At 44.0% G+C, this 27,433-nt stretch overlaps 1 protein-coding gene across 5 annotated transcripts in view; it reads right to left on the bottom strand.

The window, feature by feature from the left end:
• Window positions 1–27,433, bottom strand: part of PSD3 (pleckstrin and Sec7 domain containing 3) — a 418,976-nt gene that overhangs the window by 277,899 nt on the left and 113,644 nt on the right. For all 5 annotated transcript variants that reach the window (XM_029066223.2, XM_039912019.1, XM_029066224.1 and 2 more), the window contains one exon: window positions 17,826–18,215. In XM_029066223.2, coding sequence (XP_028922056.1) covers window positions 17,826–18,215 — 390 coding nt within the window. The remainder of the gene's footprint in view (window positions 1–17,825; window positions 18,216–27,433) is intronic.

Below are 27,433 nucleotides of genomic sequence, written 5' to 3'. Positions count from 1 at the left end.
TTTTATGCTTCTCTCTAGGTGTGTTTGTGTCTCTCTGGGTTTGGCTGTGTCTATCTCTGCTAGTGTATGTGTCCCCACTTTCTCCCACACCCTCCAACCCGGGTGAGATCTGTCCTAGTCGTAGCATAAGGAATTGAAGCAGCTTGTGAACATGGGCCAGACTACTTATTGAAACAAAAATTCGGATGATGTAGCCCAGCTGAGGAATTTGGGGGTGGTGGGGGGAGAACACACACGCAACATATACACAGAGACATCCCACCCCCCTATCTCCCACTCCCCCCCATCACTGGGCGGTCTCTCCGCAGACAAGTGACAACCAGACTTGACTAATGGATAACAGAGGCACGGTAGGGGCTGCTGGTGTGGAAGTCTGTGTGGGTTTCAGCCCTGTTTTCCTTCTTCCTGTGACTGCCTTAGTTTTCAGAAATTGGTCTTCAGGAGGGGGCTGACAATTCGGACCACAAGGAGGTAAAAAAAAAACCAAAGTGTCCGTTTTTAATTCACCTAAGAGAAACACAAGCACAAACACACACGAGGAAACTTTTGATGGAAATATATCTGAAAAATGTGAGGGTGCCCGTAAAGGTCAAGCCAAACTCTTCACCAAGGAGAGGAAAAAAAAATAAATCTCACTTGCCTAAGATAAACACACCTCTCAGAAGTTAAGGTTTTTAATATCAGATGCAGAAATTATTCCTATCATTATAGGACAATCATACAATGGCTTTTCTATGAGTTTCACCCATTCACCGCCCGGCTAGCATAAGCCACAAGTAGACAAGACCCTTCACAGCCCAATAACTCCCTTCTCGATTCCCCACATTCCTGCAGCTGCCACGACACTACATTTGCTCCAGAACGAATGAGGCCCAAGTCTTACAATTCCTGTCCAACAACCTTATTTTCCCCATCCCAAACAGTTTACATTTGCACTATGCCAATAACAAGAAACATTTGGTTCAATGCACTGAGACGGGAGTTTTAAAGTTTGCTAAATTTCCATCATTCATAATACTACTATCATGGGTTTTATATTGTTCTCTTATTTTCCCAAAGTGCTTTCACTTTAATTATTTCCTTTCATCCTCACAACCCGGAGATGAGGTATTATCCTCATTTTACAAATGTGAAAACTGAAGCCCAGAGAAGTTACATGACTTGCCTAAGTTCCTTCAGTAGGCCAGGGACAAAATTGGGGCTGTAACCCAAATCTTCTCACTTCTAGTCCCATTCTTGTTCCACTTGGCCAAACTGCTCCTCAAGATATGAAATGATATGAAGAGAGAAACACAACAAAATACTATATGCAAGCAAAACTGCTTGTTTAAACAGCAAAAAAACCAAATCCTGAACTCTCCTAATGGCAACAACACTCTGCATCCTCCTCCATGAGCCTGGATCTCAGGGGATGAGAAAGATCGGACAAAGAAACCAAACACCATGCCCTGCCTTTACAAAATAACTATTAATGGACTCCAAAAGCCTGCTGGAAAATATTGCACTAATGAAAATAAATTACTGTCATCTCTCAGGAAGTATAGCTACATAAACATCCAAAGCTTTACATTTCAAGATTGATAAGGGACAAGAGTCATTTAATAATCTGTGTCTGGATACTCTTCTCATTCTGTTTCTCTCTATTCACCATACATAGAGTCGTTCCCCAAGTTACCTTAAATAGGAACAGCGTGTAATAGCCAGAAAGTCTTTTGCTCTACATGGCCAGATCTGTCAAATCTGATTCACTGCTGGCCGAGGGCAGGACAATCATACTGAAACTTGACTTTTGGCCCTTTAGGGAGCGGACAGTTATGATAAGTATTGGCAACCTTGTTTTTCTGCTTTGCCTTTTCAGGAAGGGCTACAGGGGAAGGAAGATGGTCAAATGCCCAACCTGATTAGTCTGTAACCCAGCACTTAGTACAGTGCCTGGCACATAGTAAGCCCTTAAATACCATAAAACAGTGCCAGTTGCAGAGTGCCTGCTTCTGGCCACAGTTGGCAAACTGCTGCTTCTCCACTGGTTCCGGGGTCCACGTTGTTCCCACTGCTGCTGCCTAGACAGCTCTCTTGCTTCCTGGATCACTACTCCAGGGTTCTGTCCAATGGGCAGGGGTGGGAGCATAAAAGCGAGGGCAGTAGGTATCTCAAGAAGGCTGCTGAGCCCCAGAAGCATCTGTGTGGTCTGCAGTGAAAACCGGGTGAAACCCTGGAGTTGTGAGAATCAGAAAGACATCATAGGCCTCCCTCTGGCAAATCACCCTGCAAGCCAATTCATTCATTCAATCATATTTATTGAGCACTTCCTGTGTGCACAGCACTGTACTAAGCACTTGGGAGAGTACAATAAAACAATAAACATATTCCCTGCCCACAGTGAGCCAGTATAGCAGTGGTATTTGTTAACTGCTTACTCTGTGCCAAACACTGCTTTTAGTATGGGATAGATATAAGGTAATTAGTTTGGACACATTCCCTGACCCATATGGGGCTCACAGTTTAAGTAGGAAGAAGAACAGGTGTGAATTTCCATTTACAGGTGAGAAAACTATGGCCCAGATAAGTTGTGACTTTCCCAAGGTCACACAGCAGGCAGGTGGTGAAACTGGGATTAGAACCCAGGTCCTGCAATCCCTCTTTCTATTAGCCCATGTTACGTTACTTCTCATAACTTTCCAAGAAATCTAAAGAGGAGGTTTCCCTTGCTTTCTCTCTTACTCTGTCTGCATCCTACTGCCTTTTCTAAACTGAGATTTCAAGACACCATATCAGCTTTTAAAATATATTTTGTCAGGCATTCAAGTTTAAAAGCATTCAGCCATATTAATTTGTCTCAATATCTCCATCAGCAAAATGGAACATATACTATTGAGTCAATTTATCAAGTTTAAGAAAAAATCCCAAAACCTGGAGAAGATATATGCTGAGTGTAAAATATAATGAAGAGACACACTATCCCTTCAGCTGTTTCTTACCCCCTTCTCTAGAGGGGCATGGGGTTTCCTGGTACAGCATTTCAGCAAGGGATAAGAAAGGGAAGGATAAAATCTTGTGATGGATCTCCCCATAGTGCTAAAAGCCCTGCTGGGATCGGCTCTATCCGCCAAACCATTCTGCTTCCTGCGCATCCTTCATTAATTGAACACCATCCTTTCCCAAACAGTTACTTTTGAGGAGAGACCTTCACCAAGGACATATCACACAGTCACAACCAGTAAAGATGAGGGGAAGAGTATTGATCCAAATCTCAATTTTTGTGCTGAAAATTTGATTTTGACATGTATATAGGTTGACTTGTAGGCTTCAAAAGGAAACACTATCATCTCCTGGAAAGTGCCCCCTTCTCCCAGGAACTTCCTATGCTATCAGAGAAGCAGCAAGGCCTAGTGGAGAGAGTAGAGGCCTAGAAATCAGAATGGCCTGGGTTCTAGTTCCGGCTCTGCTACTTGTCTGCTGTTTACCATAGGCAAATTACTTAAATTTGCTTTGTTTCAGTTACCTCATCTGTAAAACAGGGATTAAATCTGGGAGCCCTATGTGAGAACTGACTACATCTAACCGGATTAGCTTGTATCTATTCCAGCATTTAGAGCAGGACCAGGCACTTAGTAAGTGCTTAACAAATAACCTTAAAACAACAACAAAAAAAAAAAACCCAGCAGTTGGCTACTGTGTACACAGGACCATTTGATAGACTGCACAGTTAAAAAAAAAACCCCTGTGATTCCTGACTTCAAGGAGCTTCTAAACAAAAAAGAAAAGTCAAGGCAGCTGACAGACAACAACCTAAACACCTAGACCAGTTATACTGGCACCCTTGAGTAACAGTGTTTATTGACATCACTTTAACTCAGTGTTATTCAAACCAAGACAAGAAATAAGCACATGGGATGCCAGCTCTAGACTCAGTGTCCCCAACTCTTTCTCCTTTGACACCTAGTTTGCTCCAGAGAATGGGGAATTAAGTTTGGAAAGTGTTTATGCCTGAAACTCTAGAGACAAGAAAAAAAGCAGAGGAGGAGAAAAGATGAAGAAGAGTCAAAACTGGAGTTACCGCAATTAGAGGTATATTACTGTTATTATTATTCTTACTACAACTAGTATTAAGCATTTACAATGCTTAAAGCACGTTACTAAGCACTGGTCACAGCACTATGCACTCAGCAGGAAAGACAGGCTGGTGGCAGTGCAGCACTCATGCTTTCAGGGTGTTTTTTTTTCCATTATCTGCATATCAACCACCTTCCAAGATTTTCCACAGCCTTGACTTCCCCAGCTACATGCCATGAACACGGAAGACAAATCTCCTCTTCCTTCACCTTAAGGAGGTCTGGCCCACATCAAACTCCCACCCTCATCACCCACACTGACTAATTCAAGTCTTTCAAAGCAACTCTTCAGCCCTTGAATAACTGCTGAAAACACACATGTCCTCCAAGAGGCCTTCTCCCAGTAATTTCTACTCTGTCCTCAAATAGATGCATCAGGCTCTTGGTTTCCACCCACTAGGTAACAGTGCTGCCTCATTGGTTGCCAACACCGAGCCCCTTTGGGTCCCAGGGCCATAATCCCATCCAGTTTTCACACCAGCATGACCGAGAGGACACAACCAGCAACAGCACGGGAGCTCCACAAAGTAAATAACCTTGGAGGGCCATAGCTGAACCTTTAGCCGGATGGTGATTGGAGCAGTGTGGGCAACTGCCGGACTCTGAACTGGGAGGAGCCCAAAACTCTGTTCATGTAGCCAATGGACCCCATAGCCTTTTAGTTTCTACTGTGTCTGTCTTTGTTCTTTTCCTACAAAACCATTCAGTCCATATTTCCCCGCTCCTCAAGAGGTTGCCCATCCACCTCTGCATCAATAGAAACTCCTTAACATATGTTTTAAAATAATCAACTTGCTCCCTCTTTCCCTACTAAAACCCAGCCCGCACACTGTAGTCCCCTAATGCCAACCTACTCACTCTACCTTGATCTCATTGATCTCACTGCTGAGTCCTCATCTCATCCTGCCTCTAACCTGGAACAGCCTCCTTCTTCATATCTAATCACTTTCTCCACCTTCAAAACCTTATTAAAAGCACATCTCCTCCAAGAGGCCTTCCCCAACTAAGCTCTCATTTCCCCTTCTCCCACTCCCTTCTGCATTGCCTTTGCACTTGAATTTGCACCCTTTATTCATCCCTCCCTCAGGCCCACAGCATTTATATACAGATCTATAATTCATTTATTTATATTAATGTCTATCTCCTCCTCCACTCCCCCCGCCCCCCAGACTGTAAACGTGCCTATGTTGTCATCGACCCCTTGCCCACGTATTCCCTCTAGCCTGGAATGCCCTCCCTCCTCAAATGCTACAGGTAAATACTCTCCCCCTCCTTCAAAGCCTTACTGAAGGCACATCTTCTCCAAGAGGCCTTCCTTGACTAAGCCCTCCTCCCACATCTTTCCTCTTCTCCCACTCTTTTCTGCGTCATCCTAACTTGCTCCCTTTCTTCTTCTCCCCTCCCCACCCCACAGCACTTATGTACATGTCTGTAATTAATTTATACAGGGAATGTGTCTGCTTATTGTTGTATTGTACTCTCCCAAGCTCTTAGTACAGTTTTCTGAACACAGTAACTGCTCGATAAATATAATAAGGAATGGGCAGGGAATATGCCTACCAGTTTTGTTATATTGTTCTTCCAAGTGTTTAGTAGTGCAGTGCTAGACACACAGTAAGCACTTGATACACAATTTCTCTCTTTCAAAATGTTTAAGTGTTTTTATTACATCAGCTGTCCTCATGTGTCTGTCTCTACTCCCCCCACCCCCACTTTATTTGAATGTGAGCCCTTTGAGGGCCACATTCACATTCAACTTAGCCACCCTTGTTATTTTGCAAACAATAGGCACTTGAATACTCTTTCTATGCCTACTCCTACTACTAATTGCCTTTTCTGACTTCTGTTCCACCTGATCACTGTGAATTCACAACCTCCCACAGCACTTATAAATATATCTTACCTACCCCAGTGCTTAAGCACTATTCATGTACTTTCCTCCTACCTGCAAATCATTTCCAGGCCTGTCTTCTCTGCTGGACTGTAAGCTTCTTGAGGACAACGACCAAGTCTACTGATGCTATGGCACTCTCCCAAGTGCTTAGTACAGTGTTCTGCACAGACTACCTACTCAATAAATACTAATGATTGATTATAGAAAAAACTTTTTTCCATCCAGTCAGATCGTGAGGTTTCCAACAATGCAGTTAAGACTGATGCTCCCTGTTCCCTGACTGGACTTAGAAGGAAAAGTTTCCCAGAGCGCTATGGTCCAGGCGTTTGAAGCACTGGTTCTTTCCCAGCACAGTCTGGTGAGTAAACTCATCTAAGCTTCGGGGTCAATGTATGGCCAGAGCCGATCTGCATTTTCAACCAAGTCCAGGCTCTGCCTCAATGGAAACGCTGAGGAGTTCTTCAAAGAGCAACAAGCCCTCTGGACTCAATGCCAACAACAGTAAATAGATGGAGGGGAATAGGCAAGAGAAATTGTATGTCTGAAGATCAACATCTCTGAGAAAAAGCAAATGAAATATAAATCAAGCAACCACTTGAGATGGGTTCCACACACCTCTTTCTTATGCATGGCACTGGTGTACTAGTAACAACAAGCCTCCAGTTCCTAAGTGCTTCAGAAAATTTGGGATCTTTGTTGTGTTAAAGAGAGTTGATTTGCACAGGAAAATTTCATCAAGGGAAATTTGTGAGGAAGGATCACACATTTCTCTGTTGCCCAAAATAAATACATCAACCAAAGTCCTTTTGCCTAGCACTGACTGTACGGTCAAACACATTCCCACTTTTATTCTGTTCACCACGTATACAAATCCTATTGCTGTAGTACCCAGGCATTTTTATATGATCATATTGCAAGACAAACCACTGTAAAATCACTATTTCCCACCACACGACCCTATGATATGGGTTAGATGCACGTGACTTAGCAAACCTATTCTAGAATAAAAAGAAGTAACTGAGGGAAGAGGGAACAGTTAGAGAGAAGAAGGAAGAGGGTAGAGAGAAGGCAGGAAGAAAAGGGGGATGAGGGCGAAAGGGAAGGATAAAGCAAGAGAAGCTCTATGATCCAAGACTATAATCCATTTAGGTGGGGGGGAAAAAGAACGGCAGCAGAAGATCACAGGCTAGTAAATTCAGTAGAGACAGAAGCCCTGAACATTTTCCTCAGGAGTATCAGTTGCACTCCGATATAATTCATCTCCTGGTCCGTCGTAGTCCGAAGGACTCTGTACACTCACTATAAGGAAACCCGTGCGGCTGAAGCAGGAGGGCTCATACTCTGCAGGAGTAGGATCGAAGGGAAAAAGCAGTCCCGCCCTGCACTTTCCTCAGAGAGGGCCAAAGACCACCTCCTTCCTTGAATGTGTTGTAAACAGGCACAGTGCACCCAATCCTCGCCCAAGACTTCCCTCCCCACCCCCAACACCAATCCATTTTCCATGGGTCCCAGTGACAACAGTTATGCCCTGCATGCTTCAAGTCAGGACTTACTGAATGGAGTCATGGTCAGCAGCTGGAAGGCCGGCAGGGGAAAAACACCCAGACACAAAGGAGCCCATAGGAACATGTAAAACTGGAAGTCTCTAATTATCCTTTCTAATTTCAGAGCCATGTGACTAGCCTTTACATAGCTCCACTGGACCCCTGTGAGTCCAAGCGCTCCTTATGACTGTACCACAAAGAGATGCTCCCCTTCTGCTCATTCATTAAAATATTGTGTTACAATATCGTGGTGCATTACTTCCTGGCTGATCAGCTGCTTCCCTGGTCAACATTTAGTGTTCCGATCATTCAAAGCACCTGGGACAACTTAACCATTACTTTCCAGATTCTTCCAAGGATTTAAAGAGCAGCTCATCCTTTACAGAAAATGTGTTTGACACATGCATCTGTCAGGGAAATATTTATTAACTCTTGACTGACAGCTTCAAAAAGACCTCTTTTTCAATAGTGCTTCCTCTCGTGATTGCTCTTTGCCAGCTTTCTAGTCCTTGCACATAGGTGCCAACTTCTCATTTTGAAAGATGGAGGGGAAGGAGGAGCTTTTAGCAGGGATGGGAGCTGGGAGGGGACAGGCTTCAGAGAGCTAAAAAACCAGCCAGTCACCATTCCACCCTGGCAGGAAACACGCAGATCTGGTCAGAGACATGGGCTATGCCCGAGCCTGGGAAGCCAGCTCACACAGCTGTCAGGACAACTGTTTCCACAGTCCCTGTGGAGCTGCAACTGGGCCAGTGAAACACAGCTTGAAAATATCTCCCACAAAACCACTTCCTATCCCCCAGCTTTTTCTCACTGCCCAGCTTTTTCCCACTCTGCAACTTTACCCCTTACCTTGATTCACTAGAGGAAGTAGCATGGCCTAGTGGATAGAGCATGGGCCCGGGAGTCAGAAGGACATGGGTTCTAATCCCAGCTCTGCCACTTGTCTGCCCTGTTATCTTGAGTAAGTCACTTCACTTCTCCATGCCCCAATTACTTCATCTGGGAAATGGGAATTACGACTGTTATCCCCATGGGGGACAGGGACTGTGTCCAACCTGATTAGGATGTAACTACCCCAGTTTTTAGAACAGTGACAGGCATATAATGAGGGCTTTACAAATACCATAAAAAATTCACTATCTTACAATCCACTAGCTCCTTGAGGGTAAGGATGGTGTCTACTAACTCTATTGCAATGTACTCTCTCAAGTGCTTGGTTCAGAGCTCTGTAAACACTAAGAGCTCAATAAATACCATTAATGCATTCATTCCTTTCTCAGATACTAAAGAATATGCCATAATTTCCATTAATAATCATCTGCCAAATGATATTGCTAAATGTCCCTCTGATCTGGGGAGGACTCTTCCACTGATCTATAGGCTCTGGGTGATCTTCCACTCCACGTAAAATCACATTACTGACATTTTACCAAACCACTCATATGTTTGGGTAGATTTAAATGGAAAACTAAAAAGCAAGTCAGAAAGTGACTTATGAAAATTTACATATATATATATACATATATATATATATATATATTAATGTCTGTCACTCCCTCTAGACTGTAAGCTCATTTTGGATGGGGAACATGTCTACGGATTCCATTATATTGTCACACTGTACTCTCCCAAGTGTTGTTTAGCTCTGAACACAGTAAGCACACAATAACATATCTACTAACTCTGTTATATTGTACTCTCCCAAGTGTTTAGTGTTTAGTTCTACACACAGTATGCGCTCAATCAATATTATTGAATATAATTGAATGAGGGATCAATCAATTGATGTTATGTATCGAGCACTTACTGTGCAGAGAGCACTGTACTAAGCACTTGGGAGAGTACAGTAGAGTTAGTATACACAATCCCAACCCTCAAGAAACTTGTGGAGGATCTTGGAGTCATCTTTTTGGACTTTCGTTTTCAATGCTGCCATCATTTCTGACTTAGAAACACATTGCTGTTTTACCACTGCAGGGTGAGGATAACCATCCCCTGGGTGAGATCTTGACTCTTGGAACTGAGATTTGCTGGCCTTAAAGAGGATTTCCATTACTTTTCCCCACCATGAGCAAAACCCTCATCCCTCTCATGTAGGTGTAAAATGTCATATCATCTTGCATTTGGAAGCAGCGCAACCAGACAGCGCCTCTGAAATACAGTCTGGTGGGAGAGAGCAGAAATCAAACAATTTCAAGCAAATCCAGCTTCAAATCAGGCTGTACACCAGGAGACACAAAAAGCAAAGGTCACCGAGGGCTAGTTATCCAAAGGCTATTTGCTTTTTTGGTTTTGATAGAAATTGAAAAATCACTTTTTAAAGACTCTCTTTTTCTTTTGGAGAACACTTTTGCCAGTTGAGGTGAGATGAGGTTATAGAAACAGTGACAGAGCAACATTGAGACACCTCTGTATCCCTGACTGGCTTGATTTGAGGCCCATTTGCCTTGCTTGGTTTTATGATTCTCTTACTCTGAAATTAGCCTTTGGAATTTTTTTTTTTTAAATCACAGACTCCTTTTCCAAGTCTCCCTCTTCTGCTCTAGATGCGACACATATTCCATAGAAAATCATTAGCATTTTTTAAAATGCAGGGGATCAGGAAATCACATTCTCATTACTTCTAGGGCTTCCCCTCCTTCAACGTACAGCTCATGGCCACTCCTCATCTGGCCCTACCTCTTGTCTCTCCCCACTCCAGTTCTTATTTCAATCTCCTGCTCAGATCACTTTTCAAAAAAAAAAAAATAATAATCTATATCTCTCCACTCCTTGAGAAACTCAAGAAACAGAAACTCCTAGCCACTGAGCATAAAGCACTCTATCACCTTGCTCTCTACCTTACCTCACTGCTTTCTTACTACAACCAAACCAGTACTCTTCACTCCTTTAATGGCAACTTACTCACTGTACCTCAATCTTGTCTCTCTCGCTGCCGACCCCTTCCTTTCTCTGACCTGGAATTTCTTCCCCCTCCATTTGTGACAGATCACCGCTCTCCCCACCAAAGCCCAATTAAAATCACATCTCCCTTAAGAGACCTTCCCCCACTAAGCCCTCATTTCTCCTACTCCTTCTGCCTTCTGTGTTGCTTATCCACTTGGATACTTGGATTTGTACCCTTTAGGCACTTGCTATTTAACCCCACTCTCAGCCCTACAGCACTTATATACACCTCCATAATGTATTTATTTGTATTAGTGTCTATCTCCCCCTCTAGAATAAGCTTCTTGTGGGCAGAGAACATATCTCCCAGCTCTGCTGGATTGTACTCTTCCAAGGACTTAGTACACTGCTGTGAGTACATCAAGCTCTCAATAAATACCACTGATTGATCCTCTCTCTAGTCTGTCCAGCCCAACCACTCCTGCTCCCTCTCTTCTCTCCCAGGGAAGCATCACCAGACTGAAAGACAAAGGAACAATGCCCTCTAAACCCACAGAAATTCCCCTGGAGAAACCCTCTGGATGTGAATAACTCCTGTGCATTTCCACAAAATGGCATATAGGACATCATCACCCTGTCTCCACAGTATAATTCAGGTGACATCACACATGTCCCAAAGCCCAGCAATCTCAAGTGCCATCAATGGCCACACAAGAAGTACTTGACTCCATTTCAGGCACTGCCCTGAGGGTACCATAGGTAATTCACTCACTTCTCTGCTTCACTGGCCCCTCTGTAAAATGGGATGGAGACTAGCTGTTCCCTAGGCTACCTCCCTGGATATAAACAAGTGCTTCTAAAGCATTTCTGAGACTGATGCTCTATCAGTAACTAGAGTGACAGAAGCTGCACAGACCCATAACCCCTTTTACATATCTTCTAATAGGTCTCTTATGAATTATTGAGTTAATAGTTCTAAGGATGGATCTGATTCTCCTTGGTCGCTTCTGATACAGAAAAATAAGTGCCACCAAGGTAGAGACTATCTGTATTCCTGAGTCTCTTTTTTATGGTATTTGCTAAGTGCTTACTGTGTACTAGGCACTGTATTAAGTGTTGAGGTAGATACAAGATAATAATAATGATGGTATTTGTTAAGCACCTACTATGTGCCAAGCACTGTTCTAAGCGCCAAGATAAATACAAGGTAATCAGGTTGTCCCACGTGAGGCTCACAGTCTGAATCTCCATTTTCCAGATGGCTTGCCCAAGGTCACACAGACCAGTGTCAGAGCCGGGATTAGAACCTGTGTCTTCTACTCCCAAGCCCGTGCTCTCTCCACTAAGCCAAGCTGAATCAGGTTGGACACAGTCCATGGCCCACATGGGGCTCACAGTCTTAATCCCTATTTTACAGATGAGTGAATTTAGGCACAGAGAAGTTAAGCGACTTACCCAAGGTCACAGGGCAGAGAATAAGTGGAGCCAGGCTTAGAACCTAGGCCTTTTTGACTCCCAGGCCCATGCTCTTTCCACTAGACCACACTGCTTTTCACCTCATCTTCCAGTTCTCTACAGAATTCCACAAACAACACATATTCTACACTTTACAACTGTTTTAATTACATAGCTTGGTGAAGATGCTGGAGGTTAGAGTCTGAGTGTGGGTGCAGAGGGAAAGGGGAGGAGAGGATAATTGTATAATCAATCACCCATGAAGTCAAAAATATATTTTGTATTCTGGCTTTCTTAATACCTCTTAAAGGATTAGAAATTAATCAGAAATGCTCTTTAAGAGTACTTGGATTTGTATCCTTTGGGCACTTGTCATTCACAGCCCCACACTACTTGTATACATAGCTGTATTTATATTGATGTCTATCTCCCCCTCTAGACTGTTAGTTCATTGTGGTCAGGGAATGTTTCTATTGACTCTGTTGTACTGTACTCTCCCAAGCACTTAGTTCAGTGCTCTACACACAGTAAGTGCTCAATAATACCACTGATTGATTAATTTAAAGGTTAAACTGCCTTTTAACACTTTAAAAGCCTACACAAGCCCAGGTTGTGGGGTCTGGTTCTACCTGAGGGCCACAGGTGCTGACCACTACTAGCTAGCCTGAAGTCCCACACAAGTGCACAGGGCATCAGCCTCTCCACATGACCCCACCCTGCTCAGCTGCTCTGGTCGCATAATAGAACTTCGACAAAGAGAGGATTTAAAAAATTTTTTTAATAATAAATGTGGCAATGCCTCTGTTGCTGTGTTTCTCAGGAATGCGTCTGTTTATTGTTAACTTGTACTCTCCCAAGTGTTTAGTATAGTGCTCTGCACATATTAAGTGCTAATAAATGATTGACTAAGGCAAGGGTGTCCCAAGCCCAGAGCCTACACTGGCCTGAACAAGACAGACTCAAACAAACACACACACACTCTCTCTCTCCACCCCCACCCCCACCCCCAACGCACGTGGGTCTTTGCTGAGGAAGCCTTGCAAGAAGGTCACTTGGCTATGTATAGCTATGTATATGTACTTGGCTATGTATATGTATAGCCAAGTGGTGGCATAATGCATAACTTAAATTTGGGTTCCCAAACCAAGTTTAAAGAATGGGGCCCCAACTAGGGTAGGAGGTAGGGCTGTTTTGCACAATGGGACAACATCACAGTTCCTGACCCAGAGCTCTGAACAAACTGCCAGAGAGCAAAGGTGTGACAAACAGGGAAGGTGATTAAATTATCAGTGGAGACCCTTTCTCCCTTCATGAGCCCATTTTTCTGGGCCGCTCATATGCCCCTGAGCCAAGTGGCTTGGAAGATCAAGCAATCAGTAGTTGATTTGCTATGTGTGATTTGCTCAACTCAATAACACAGTCCAAAAAGTTCAATTTAGGATCTGAATAATCCACTTATACTCTGTACATGGAACATATCAACTGGGTCAGCATTCTCTGCTTGGAGTCCAACTTAGCTGGGAGATCTAGTCCCTACCCTGACTAGTCACAGAATTGCCTAGTTCTCATTCATTCCCTCAATCGTATTTCTTTAAGTGTATAGAGCACTGTACTAAGCGCTTAACTAGTCCTAATTTAACTGGCTCGATGTCTCATTCTTTATTCTGCTTCTAGTTATTTATAAAAATAAAAATTTGAAATTTATCCCATACCACCAGCACTCTAGTTCTCCATCCCCTGAATTCCAAGGCAACTGATGCATCATCTCTGTAGAAAATGGTGAGAAAGATGTGGGCTGATCTGACTGCCCTGCAAAGCCACTTTTAAGGAAAGTCCTTCTGTTTGTAGCTTTTTACTCCAACGAAGAACTGTGTCACAATACCAAATCTTCCCTTAATAGAAAATTTGTAAATCTACCCTTGGGTTTTTTAGTAGAACACATTCAGGTCTGCCACGACGTGTTTCCTCCATGCATTTTATCTAGGGCACTGTTTGAGAAGTAGGGAGGGTTTCTCTGACTGCAGGGGTTCATACGGATAAATTGTGATGGGTTGAAAAGATGAGGGGTTGGACATGGAAAATCCTAATTGTCCTTTTCATCTGTGTCTAGTGTCATGAATTTCTCCTAACAACCAGAGTTCTTAATTTGGGCTGGTGCAGGAATGCAAACCCTGCATTAAAGGAGGACTGAATGTACCTTGCTCTTTCCACCAGGGCACTTAAAGTACTTTGTATTCGTTAGCAAATTACAGAAAGCAGGATAAAAAGGTTCCGCCATTTGCCCAAGGTCAGGCAGTGAGTGGCAGTGCCCAAGCAGACCCTTCTCCCCATCCTCGTTTCTAGCCAAGACAGCACACCACCTTCCAGAAGTGAGGCTGCAGGGTACTGCATCTTACCTTGGCACTTGTACCTTTCCATATTTCGCCCTATCCTCCTCTTGAAATAACATGAAAAGGATGACTCAAAATCCATCACCTGGCCTATCTTCCCTACTCTACCTCAAACTCTCCTGGTAGTAATAGTATTAAGCATCTACTAAGTGCAGAACACTGTACTAAGTGCTGGAAAAGAATACACAATTGGGAATTAGACACAAATCCTATCCCTCTAGGAACCCACAGTCTGAGATTTCTAGCTCTTGCAAGTATCTAGCTAGCTAATACTACTTCCATTCACCCATGCTCATGATCATTATTAATAATAATAATAATAATAATTGTGGTACTTGTCGAGCTCTTACTATGTGCCAAGCACTGTTCTAAGAACTGGGGTAGATACAAGGTAATCAAGTTGGACACAGTCCCTGTAGTATGTGGGGCTCACAATCTTAATCTTCATTTTACAGATGAACTGAAAGACGTGAAGTAACTTGTCCAAGGTCACACTTGCCCAAGGACATGTGTCAGGGATTAGAACCCACGTCCTCTGACTCATAGGCCTGTGCTCTCTCCACTAATAATAATTATAGCAATAATAATAATGGCATTTGTTAAACCATGAACTAGACCATTAACACATTCCTTGCCCACAAAGAGATGACATTTTACAGGGAAAAGCCTTCAGCTACCACGAGAAATATTTGTGCCACACGTTTGCCAACTCTCATGCCCCATCAGCCTTGACATTAATATCAGAGGCTATTTCTTACCCACTTTCGTGCAAAATCACAACCATCTTGCCCTGTTTCGCTCCCTGATTCCTCGGGCTTTAAAGTAGGCACATTTTCGCTCACCCCAGAACAGCAGGTGACTATTATTTATATTTTTAGCTGTCCCAATCCATGTCTGACTGATTAAGACAACACCCCAACTCCCCATCCCCTGGAATTGTGCAGTTGAAGGTCGGGAATGCCATGTTTCTGGAAGACAATTTTTGTGCTCAGTTTTCTGAGGACCTAGAGACACACTGGGAAGCCTAAGATGCAGAGGCCTGACCGAAGACCTACTGCTACCTCTTTCGAGTGTTCCAAACAGTTTACTCCCATCCATCCCACCCTCACTTACTCTAATTTCCTTAATTCTAGCCTAGCCCCTGAAAGATAACCAAGCCTACCCATCCATGGCTGCTCAGGAATGAGGGAAAGCCAGGTTGGGGTGAACCAAAGGGGCAGATAGACAAGAGTTTGTAAATTGAGATCTAATTCAAAGCATTAATGGCATTTCTTTTGAACCATCAGGCTACCAGGTAAATTTGGAAAGTAAGAAATCAACATTTGTGCTACTTCACAAATTGTTTAGCACCCTAAAGTGAACCCAAAATCAACAAACTGGGCTCAGTATGCAATAAAGGAGTAGTAGTAGCATTTATTAAGTGCCTACTTGGTGAGGTGCACTGTATTAGGTGCTTGGAAAGTACAGAATAAAGAAGCAACAGCTCCTGTCTACAATGAATATACAATATTGCACTAATATTGCACTAATGAATATACAAATAGTCACAATTAGAGTGGTCAAAATAACGTAATACACATATAGACCTGAGTGCTAAGGAAATTCTTAAGTCCTAGAGTTAGGTGAAAGGATAGGGTGTTAGGAGATTAATCAGGGAAAGTGGGAATTACTATTATTACTATAATACTTCAGCATGTATTACATGTCAAGCAGCAGTGGGGTGGGTACAAATAAATCAGTTCAGACACAGTGCCCTTTTATACGATGCAGGGATGGATTTCCCAAGAGACTCCATGGACCTTGATGTAGGGTCGGGGGGAAGGGGTGGGTGGCAGTGTTGGTCTGGTAGAGGGGGAGAGAGGTGGAGAGAATGACAAGAATTAAAACCTTTATATCTACCCTAAAAGGCACTTAACAGTATTTTGTCCATTTCCCTTTGTGCCCTACTAACATCTAAGTACAGTACAATACAAAGAGCTTCCATTAGATTGATTGATTAGATTATAATCAGGGAGGACATCTATCTCCACTGTACTTTCCCAAACACTTAATCATCAATCATATTTATTGGGTGCTTACTGTGTGCAGCACACTGTATTAAGCACCTGAGGCAGCATGATATAACAATATAACAGATTCCCTGCCCTCAGAGAGTATATAGTCTAGAGTCTATGCAATGAAGGTTCAGTAAATCTTTGATTGATGGATTCAGAACTCAGGGAGAAGCAGGGTAGCCTAGTGGATAAAGCACAGGCCTGGGAGTCAGAAGGACCTGGGTTCTAATCTCAGATCAGCCACTTGTTTGCTGTGTGACCTTGGGCAAGTCACTTAAATTCTCTGCGCCTCAGTTACCTCATCTGTAAAACATGGATTGAGACTGTGTACCTCATATGGGCCATGGACTGTGTCCAACCTGATTATCTTGCATCTGACACGGTGTTTAGTACAGTGCCTGGCACATAATAAGCGCTTAAAAAATGCCACTAAAAAAAATGAGCCGTGATTCCTCATATGACCCTGAGCTCAAAAAACATCTCTTTTTTTTCTTCAAACTACAGGGCAGCAATAAGCTTTGTGACCAAAGGCAGCACAATGTTAAATCCATCCAGCTCAGAGCAAGCCGAAAAGTTGTCCCTTCCGTTCAGTGCAGTGGCTAGTTTGGATAGGCTGGGTTCCCTCTCTCTGCCCTCTGGTGAAAAGTGCAGAGAAATGACTAGTCTGTCACTCACAAAAGTGACTTTTTATTTGTATATGATGGGGCATGAAGCAAAAGTTATAAACTGCTTTAGCACTTGATATAAATATAAATCACTTAATAGAATTGCAGTGCTCCTGAATGAAACTTAATGCCCAGGCTGGTAAAGTACTTCAATATTCCAAGTTCGCTTGAATTTCTTTTCCCTTTGTTAAGTATGAGTTACTTAACCTCTACCATGTTGTCCCTGAAAACAGGCTCTTATTGGTCCAGCTCTCAAAGCCCCACTTATGCTGATGCAAGGAAATCAAAAAGTGCAAAGGTTAACTGAGGATTCCCTGAGGTTAACTGAGGATTCAATTCCATCATTGATCTGGAAATGAGACAAAGCTCCATGTAGCTGCAGAAGCAGCATGGCCTAATGGACAGAGCTCGGGCCTGGGAGTCAGAAGGACCTGGATTCTAGACCCAGCTCTGCCACTTGTCTGTTGTGTGACCTTGGGCAAGCCAACTGACTTCTCTGTGCCTCAGTTACCTCATCTGTAAAATGGGGATTAAGACTCTGAATCCCGGGTGGGACATGGACTAAGTCCAACCCAGTGATCTTATATCTACCTCAGGGCTTAGAAGAGTACCTGGCACATAGAAAGAGCTTAAATACCATAAAAAACAAATAGCCAGTTTCCCCGGGAGCCTCCAAATTATTTTTAAATGTGCATCTTCTCCCCAACATCCAAACTGCTGACCCTCATCTCAAATTGACTTGACTTGTAAAGCTCAACTTGGGGGATGCCTCAAGATTCATTGAAGAAACAAATGGCCAAAAAGGAACCAAGAAATCATTACCTTCCCCAGAGAGCAACCTCAGGGATGCCTTTTCTGAAGACTGTTTCACCGGTATCATTCAACCCGTTGGTGATCTCGGAGTAACCCATTACTATCCCGCCGTCGGCAGAAACGCTGAGGATATCTTGTGGTCCTGTTCCCATGGTCCTCTCCAGGAAATGGCTGCCTTCTTTGATTCGCTGCTGAATCATTGGGGTGAGGGGCATTTCAAAGCTAAAATAACTATCAGGTTCTGAGTATAAAGTCTCCAGTGACTCTGCACTGTAGTATAAAGAAGTATTATCCAGAATGTTTTCAAATTGTGAGCTGTACACATCTGTTGAGTCCTCTGTGTACCTATGTACGTTGTCATCTTCTTCTCCTTTGGTCATTTTCTCCACCTGGGTAAGCCTAGAAATTAATTGAAAACTTCAGTATTTATTTCATAGAAATATATATATATTTAATGAACTTGTTCTAGTGCCTGTTCATTATTCAAACATCCCAGGGAGAAGAAAAATCATCAGTGCAATATTCTGCAAAATTAAGTCCTGAATCCACTGGAGGCTCTTTGTTCTCCATCAACAGACAGGAAAAAGTTATGTTCTGAATAAAATCAATCAATGCAATTTATTGAGTGTTCAATGGATGCAAGAGCACTGTACTAAGTGCTTGGAGAGTACAATAAAGTAAGTAGGCATGATATCTGCTCTCAAGAAGTTTACAATCTAGCCAGGAAGACAGCCATTAAAATAAATTACAGATAGATTACATGTAGGGGCATCAAACTAGTAGAAGAATACGTTCACTTGCAGCCAAGCAAATCATCCGGTAATTGCAACCTTGCAACCCTGCATGCTCTCAGCCCGTCCTCAGCCCTCCCTCCCAGCCCCCAACCATAGCAGAGGAATTCTCTGCCTGCCTGCGGCATGCTGTGTGGGCAGCGTGCCAGCTATGGAAACTACCACTCGGCCTCCTCATTCCCTCTTCGCCGCTGGAGCGGAAGGAGATGGCTGCCATGTGCAGTCTCGCCTCCCTGCACACTTTCATTGTGACTGAGCAAACGAACTTTCTCACCACCCAGGGCTGGCATCGGCTGCCCTCTGGACCACGGGGGAGACTCCCAACCCTCCCTACTTCCTGCCACCTCAGTGAGAAAGAGAACCTCACTTAGACCATATGAGGCCTCAGAGAATCTTGGGAAAGCAGGTGGCTTCGGTAGCTATTGCTGTGGACCATGAATCACGAGGAGAAATTCTGCTCCTCTAGCCACAACTCCCTACTCTTTTGTTTTTATTTTGTGTATAACATATTTGTCCTCATCACTTATGCTGCTTTAATATTTTAGTGTTTCATCACTCCCATGTCTCCACTCCTTCCCACCACACCTAGACACATAGATTATGAATTCGTCAAGGGTCAGGGTCTGTGTCTAATTCCCACCTGTGCTTTTTTTTCCCCAATACTTAGTACAGTGCTCTGTACACAGTAAGTGCTTAATAAATATAATACCTTGACCTTATCTATCTCGCCTCAGCCAACCTCTCACCCACATCTTGCCTCTGACCTGGAACGCCCTCCCTCTTCATATCAACAGACAATTACTCTCCCTGACTTCAAAGCCTTAATGAAGGCACAGCTCCTCCAAGAGGCCTTCCCTGACTGAGTCTCCCTTTACTCTTCTCCCACTCACTTCTGTGTCACGCTGACTTGCTCCCTTTATTCACCCACTTCTCCAGCCCCACAGCACTTATGCACATATCTTTATGTATTTATATTAATGTCTGTCTCCCCCTTATTGACTATAACCTTGTTGTGGGCAAAGAATGTGTCAGTTATATTGTTCCCTCCCAAGTGCTTAGTACAGTGCTCTGACAGTAAGCACTCAATAAGGGCACACAGTAAGGGCTTAATAAATTATGATTGACTGACTGACTCTTACTGCTACATAAGTGCCAGGAGGCAGACATGGGGGAGGAGAACTCAACTGCTTAAGGCATTCAAAATTTAGTGCAGGGGTGATGTAGATAGAGGGGAAAAAAGGGTGGGAAGGGAGAGATTAGTTAGGGTAAGATTCCTGGAAGAGAAATGACTTTAGTAGGGGTCTGAAGATGGGGAGCATAGTGGTCTGTCAGACAATAAGGAGAAGGGAGTGAGTGTGAGCAAAAATGTTATAGCATGTACAGTGACAGGTAAATATTAGAGTGAAGTAAAAATACACATCACATACAAAATTCTGCTCTTTCATTGCTTTTACATTATTCCTGGTAGTTGCCCATTTTACAGATTTGTTTTTAATGTCTGTCTCCCCCTATTGGTTGAAAGCTCCTTGTGTGGGCAGAGATCATGTCTACCAACTCGGCTTTATTGTGGGAATGTTATGTTGCACCTTCCTGTTTAGTACAGGGTTCTGCACAGAGTAAGCACTTGAAAATACAATTGATCGATTGAGAAACAGCATAACCTAGCAGAAAAAAGCATGGGCCTGGAAGTCAGAGGACCAGGATCTTACCCCGATTTTGTCACTTCCATGTTGTGTGACCTTAGACCAGTTGCTGAACTTCTTTACGTCTGTTTCCACATATGTAAAATAGGGATTTAGTACCTATTCTCTCTTTCACTTAAACTGTGAGCCCCACATGCAGCAGGGACTGTGTATGACTTGAATATCTTGTATCTCCCCTTGTGCTTATTACAGTACTAGATATAGAGTAAGCACTTAACAAATACCACAATTAATTATAATTTGCCCTATGAGTCCACACCTGTTTGTGCTGTAAAAACTAACAAAATTGCTTAGTAACTCCTCCAAAATCTAGCTTCCTTAACAATACCAGAGAAAGTACAAAACAGGTATAAAATCTTCAAAATTTACATTTCAATTTATTATCCTATCAATTCATCATTACTGTTCATTTCAGTAAAACAAATAGCAGATATTCCTTATAAAGAGAAGAAATTGCTGCCACCTGCTGCCAGGAATATCGCATTGCGCTACATCAAAAATGAATTAAAGTTATGGTCTCCGCTTACTCCTCTTATCAATCATATTTATTGAGTGCTTACTTTGTTCAGAGCACTGTACTAAGCACTTGGGAGAGTACAAAATAACAGAGTTGGTAGACATGTTTCCTGTCCTCAGTGAGCTAACAGTCTAGCGGAGAGACATTGACATAAATTACCGATATGTACGTAAGTGCTGTAGGACTAAGGGAGGGGGTGAATGAATGCTACAAATCCAAATGCAAGAGTGAAACAGAAAGGAGTGGGAAAAGAGGAAATGAGGGTTTAGTTGGGAAAAGCCTCTTGGAGGAGATATGGTTTCAATAACGCTCAGAAGTTCGGGAAAGTGATAGAATGCTAGATATGGAGAAGGGGTGTTCCAGTCCAGAGGCAAGGTCGTAGGCGAGGGGTTGAGATCTAGGTACAATGAGGAGACTGGCATTAGAGGATCAAAGTGTGAGGGCTGGGTTGTAGTAGGAAATCAGGGAGGTAAGGTAGGAGGAGGCAAGGTGATTGAGTGCATTAAAGCCAATGGTAAGGAGTGTGTGTTTGATGCGAAAGTGGATGGGCAATCACCGGAGGCTTTTGAGGAGTAAGGAAACAGGGACAGAATGCTTTTGTAGAAAAATGATTCAGAATCAGGGTAAAGTATGGATTGGAGTCAGGAGAGACAGGAAGCAGGGAGATCAGCAAGGAGGCTTAATCAGGGAAGGTCTCTTGGAGGAGATGTGACCTTAATAATGGTCAGGAGAATGGTGGTCAGGAGGGGGAGGGAATGGAGTCAGAGGCAAGACTGATAAGATGGGGGCACAGAGAGTAAGCTGGTGCTAGAGGAGCAGAATGTGCACTGGGGTGAAGTAGGAGATCAGTGAGTTGAGGTAGGAAGGGGTGAGCTGATGGTGCTTTAAAGCTCATGGTAAGGAGTGTCTATTGGATATGGACTGGGTAGATGGGCAGCTATTGGAGGTTCTTGAGGAGTTGGGAGACATGGACTGAATGTTTTTGTTGAAAAGTGATCTATGCAGCAAAGTGAAGTATGGGCTGGAGTAGGGAGAGCAGGAGCGGGGAGGTCAGCAATGAGGCAAACATGAGTAGTCGAGGAGCAATAGGAAAAGTGCTTGCATCAGCAGAGTAGCAATTTGAAGGAAGAGGTAAGGGTGGATTCTAGCACCGTTGTGAAGGTTGAACCAACAGGATTTAATGATAGATTGAATATGTGGGTTGAATGTGAGATGAGTTGAGGATAACACCAAGGTCATGGGCTTGTGAGACAGGAAGGATGGTGGTGGTGTCAATGGTGATAAAGTCAGGGGGAGGACAGGGTTGGGAGGGAAGTTGATGAGTTCTGATTTTGACATGTTATGTTTGAAGTGTCGGTGGGCCATCCAAGTAGAGATGTAGATTTGGGAATAATCTGTAGAGAAACAGTAGTTGAAGCTATGGAAGCAAATGAGTTTTCCTGGGAAGTAGGTGTAGATGGAGAATAGAAGTGGACCCAGAAATGAGCCTTGAAGGACTCTTACAGCTATCTAACTGTAAGATGATGGGAGACAGAGGAGGAGCACACGAAAGAGCCAGAGAAATAGGAGGAAAAACAGGAGAGGACAGTGTCAGTGAAGCCAGTGTTGGATATTGTTTCTAGCAGAAGGGAAATCAATTCATCCCGCATGGGACTGACAATCTAAAGGGTAGGGAAAACAAGTATTTAAACTCCACTTCACAGAAAAGGAAACTGAGGCATAGAGACATCAAGTGACTTGTCCAAGGTGCCACAACAGGTAAGTGCCTGAGAAGCAGCATGGCCTAGTGGTTAGAGAGCAGACCTGCGAGTCAGGAGGACCTGGGTTGTGTATTTATGTACATATCTATAATTCTATTTATTTAAATAAAATAAATTGTGGTATTTGTTAAGTGCTTACTATGTGCAAAGCACTATTCTAAGCGCTGGGGGATACAAGGTGATCAGGTTGTCCCACATGGGGCTCACAGTTTTAATCCCCATTTGACAGATGAGGTAACTGAGGCACAGTGAAGTGACTTGCCCAAGGTCACACAGCTGACTAGCGGCAGAGCGGGGATTAGAACCCATGACCTCTGGGTCCCAAGCCCGGGCTCTTTCCCCTGAGCCACACTATTTATATTAATACCTGTTTGTTTTGATGTGTATATATCTATAATTATATTTACATCGATGCCCATTTAACTCATTTTGATGTATGTCTCCCCCTTCTAGACTGTAAGCCCATTATAGGAAGGGATTGCCTCTCTTTATCGCTGAATGGTAATTTCCAAATGCTTAGTACAGTGCTCGGCACACAGTAGGCTCTCAATAAATACTACTGAATGAATGAATAATCCCAGCTCCTCCACTTGCCTGCTGTGGATCCTTATCTACTTAGGGTCAAACAGTCACTAAACTTCTGTGTGCCTCAGTTACCTCCTGTAAAATGGGGACTGTGAGCCCTATGTGGGACATGGTCTGTGTCCGACTTAACTGCCTTGTACAGTGCCTGGCACATAGTGAGCACTTAAATACTATTAAAAAAAAGTGGGAGAGCCAGGATTAGCACTCAGGCTCCCAGACTCCCAGTTCTGTCCTCTCTCCACATGCCACGTGGCTTTAACAACAGCTAGATCTATTTATTTTTCTCTGAAGTACCAGTTAAGTAACAGAAGATTCCTAGAGGAACCACAGCTATAACATGCTCAGGGGAAAATTGGAAAATCTTCTGGTATTTTTGAGTTTCTATTTCCAACTCCGCTTCCCGCTCCCACAATTTTGTGCATCCCCTTTGACATTCCACTTTGTTCTCCCTTCTCTCCCTAATCCTCTTCTAAATTTACTAACTCAATTTCTTCTTTCTTCCCTTCCTTTTCTTGTTACTCTTCTCATCCTGCTGTCTTCTTTCCCAACTGTCTCTTTTCCAACCTCACTTCTTCCTCCCTCACCTCCAAGATTCTCCCTGACCCCAGCTTTTTTCTCTTCTTCTAGGTCTCTTTTTCAATCTATTTCTTCTTTTTGATAAGCAGTTTGGCCTAGTGGCAAAAGCACGGGCTTGGGAGTCAGCAGTCATGGGTTGTAATCCCGCCTCTGCCATGTGTCTGCTGTGTGACCTTGTGACCTTGGGCAAGTCACTTAGCTTCTCTATGCCTCAGTTACCTCATCTGTAAAATGGGGATTGAGCCTGTGAGCCCCACATGGGATAACTTGATCACTTTGTATCTACCCTAGCGCTTAGAACAGTGCTTGGCACATAGTAAGCACTTAACAAATACCATAATTATTATTATTTATTATCTCTAACTCTTCTCTCTCTGCACCTGAAGTTAGTCTTTCCAAATCCCATCTCCCTTCCTCGATCACACTGTGACTCTCCTCCTTGTTCAACCTGCCTGAACTTAGCCTGGCCCCTTCCTCTGGCACACCCTGGATACCCCTGCACTTAGCCTAGATCTTGCACTTGCTTCAGCATCCTGTCCCTTATTCCACTCCCCAGCCCTTCTTAAGCATCGCCCTCCATAATCCCTGGTAGCCTCAGCACACCTTGGGATGCCCTGGCCATGTTACCACCACCTCCAGACTTCGACCCGGCTCCCCATGTTTTCTTTGAACTTGGTCTCCCCCATACCTGCCCCGCTAGTAAAGCAGTGTGGCTCAGTGGAAAGAGCCTGGGCTTGGGAGTCAGAGGTCATGGGTTCGAATCCCGGCTCCGCCACTTGGCAGCTGTTGGCCCGCCACCTAAAACTCAACATGAGCAAGACTGAGCTCCTCATCTTCCCCCCCAAACCCGGTCCTCTCCCAGACTTCTCTATCACCGTGGATGGCACGACCATCCTTCCCGTCTCTCGGGCCCGCAATCTCGGTGTCATCCTTGACTCGTCTCTCTCGTTCACCCCACACATCCTATCCGTTACCAAGACCTGCCGGTTTCACCTTTACCATATCGCCAAGATCCGCCCTTTCCTCTCCACCCAAACGGCTACCTTACTGCTATGGGCTCTCGTTATATCCCGGCTAGACTACTGTGTCGGCCTTCTCTCTGACCTCCCTCCCTCCTCTCTTGCCCCGCTCCAGTCTATTCTTCACTCCGCTGCCCGGCTCATCTTCCTGCAGAAACGATCTGGGCATGTCACTCCACTTCTTAAACAACTCCAGTGGTTGCCTATCGACCTCCGCTCCAAACAAAAACTCCTCACTCTAGGCTTCAAGGCTCTCCATCACCTTGCCCCTTCCTACCTCTCCTCCCTTCTCTCTTTCTACCGCCCACCCCGCACGCTCCGCTCCTCCGCCGCCCACCTCCTCACTGTCCCTCGGTCTCGCCTATCCCGCCGTCGACCCCTGGGCCACGTCCTCCCGCGGTCCTGGAATGCCCTCCCTCCTCACCTCCGCCAAACTGATTCTCTTCCCCTCTTCAAAACCCTACTTAAAACTCACCTCCTCCAAGAGGCCTTCCCAGACTGAGCTCCTCTTCTCCCTCTACTCCCTCTACCACCCCCCTTCACTTCTCCGCAGCTAAATCCTCTTTTCCCCCTTTCCCTCTGCTCCTCCCCCTCTCCCTTCCCATCCCCTCAGCACTGTACTCGTCCGCTCAACTGTATATATTTCCGTTACCCTATTTATTTTGTTAATGAAATGTACATCGCCTCGATTCTATTTAGTTGCCATTGTTTTTACGAGATGTTCTTCCCCTTGACTCTATTTATTGCCATTGTTCTTGTCTGTCCGTCTCCCCCGATTAGACTGTAAAGCCCGTCAAACGGCAGGGACTGTCTCTATCTGTTGCCGACTTGTTCATTCCAAGCGCTTAGTACAGTGCTCTGCACATAGTAAGCGCTCAATAAATACTATTGAATGAATGAATGAAGTCACTTCAGTTCTCTGTGCCTCAGTTACCTCATCTGTAAAATGGGGGTTATCTGTGAGCCTCACGTGGGACAACCCGATTACCCCATGCCTACCCCAGCGCTTAGAACAGTGCTCTGCACATAGTAAGCACTTAAATACCAACATTATTATTATTAGTAGTAGTAGTAGTATTAAGACACTTGTCTTCACCCCGCTCCAAATGCATAGCCTAGAAATCTGGGAAATTCTATAGGGAGAAAACATCTGCCAGTTCTAGAGGAATTTGGATAAATTCATGGATGACTTGTCCATAATGGATTACTACAGGGAAATTGGGAAATGTAGAGGGAAATGTCATGGGTTTTTCTCTGATTGGTACAGGTGGATGTCAAGCAAGACAAACCGCTCATGGTTCTGCCACATATCCTGCAGCCACTGTAAGAGGCAGAATCCCAGACTGGATGAAGCATTGATGTGGCCCAGAACTGCCATTTCTGATGTTTTTATAAACGATGTTGTAAAGAGAAGCAGGAATGTCTAGTGAATAGAGCACGGGCCTGGGAATCAGAAGGACCTGGGCTCTCATCCTGGATATGCCACTTTTCTGTGTGACCTTGGGCAAGTCACTTCTTTTCTCTAGTTAACTCATCAGAAAAATAATAATGTTGGTATTTGTTAAGCGCTTACTATGTGCCAAGCACTGTTCTAAGCACTGTAGGAGATACAAGGTCATCAGGTTGTCCCATGTGGGGCTCACAGTCTTAATCCCCATTTTACAGATGAGGGAACTGAGGCCCAGAGAAATTAAGTGACTTGCCCAAAGTCAAACAGCAAACAAATGGTAGAGCCAGGATTAGAATCCAGGTCCTTCTGACTCCCAGGCCCATGTTCTTTCCACTAAGCCACGAAAAATGGGACTAAGACTGAGAACCATGTGGAGCATGAGCTGTGCCCAACCTGATTAGCTTCTATCTACCCCAGCGCTTAGTACAGTATGTGGCACATAATAAGTACCATAAAAAAGGTGCTTCCCAAAGCATGTTTCAGGCTACTTTCAAACCAGCTCCATCTAAAAGAGGGAACCCAAGAGGGTCGGAGGGAAAGGGAGAAACAGAAGGGCATCCTAATCCAGCCCAATCCAGTCAAATCTAGTTAGCTTCATCCTGACAAACGGATCCCAAACCACCTGAAAAGCCAGGGGCTTTCCTGAGGCCATGCCGAGGTCTATGGCTCCACCACCCATTCTGCTAGCTCTTCTGTGACACCTCCCTTACCCTGTTGGTCAGACCCCACTCTTTTTTTTTTAATGGTATCTAAGTGCTTACAATGTTCCAGGAAATAGTCTAAGCACTGGGGGAGATATAAGCTAATCAGGTTGGACACAGTACATGTCCCACATGGGGCTCATAGTCTTAATCCCTTTTAGCTCAGTTTTTGCCTTTGGTCTGACTCCACACTCTTACTTTCAGCCTCTCTTACAGTGGAGCAGTGTCAACAACACTTAGCATTAGTACTGGTTTCACCATATAATTTGAGTCCATGTGGTTCCTTAGGGTGTTGCCAACCTCATCACCAGAAAACCTTTTTCAATATGAAAGGGTAAGTTACCATGAAAACATGAGGATTCTGGTGGAATGCCATATATGCTATATAATGCAGCTGGTGATTGTCTTGGTAGTCCCTGAGGTTTTTTAAGCAGAAAATGGGGGAAATAAAGACAAGTAGCAAGAATAAAGTTTCATGCAAATAAATTATCAAATACTCTTAAAATAATTGTCTC

Source organism: Ornithorhynchus anatinus, chromosome 5 (genome assembly GCF_004115215.2).
Source record: "Ornithorhynchus anatinus isolate Pmale09 chromosome 5, mOrnAna1.pri.v4, whole genome shotgun sequence".
In the NCBI taxonomy this organism is placed as follows: Eukaryota; Metazoa; Chordata; class Mammalia; order Monotremata; family Ornithorhynchidae; genus Ornithorhynchus; species Ornithorhynchus anatinus.
This window is presented reverse-complemented; position numbering and strand designations above follow the sequence as displayed.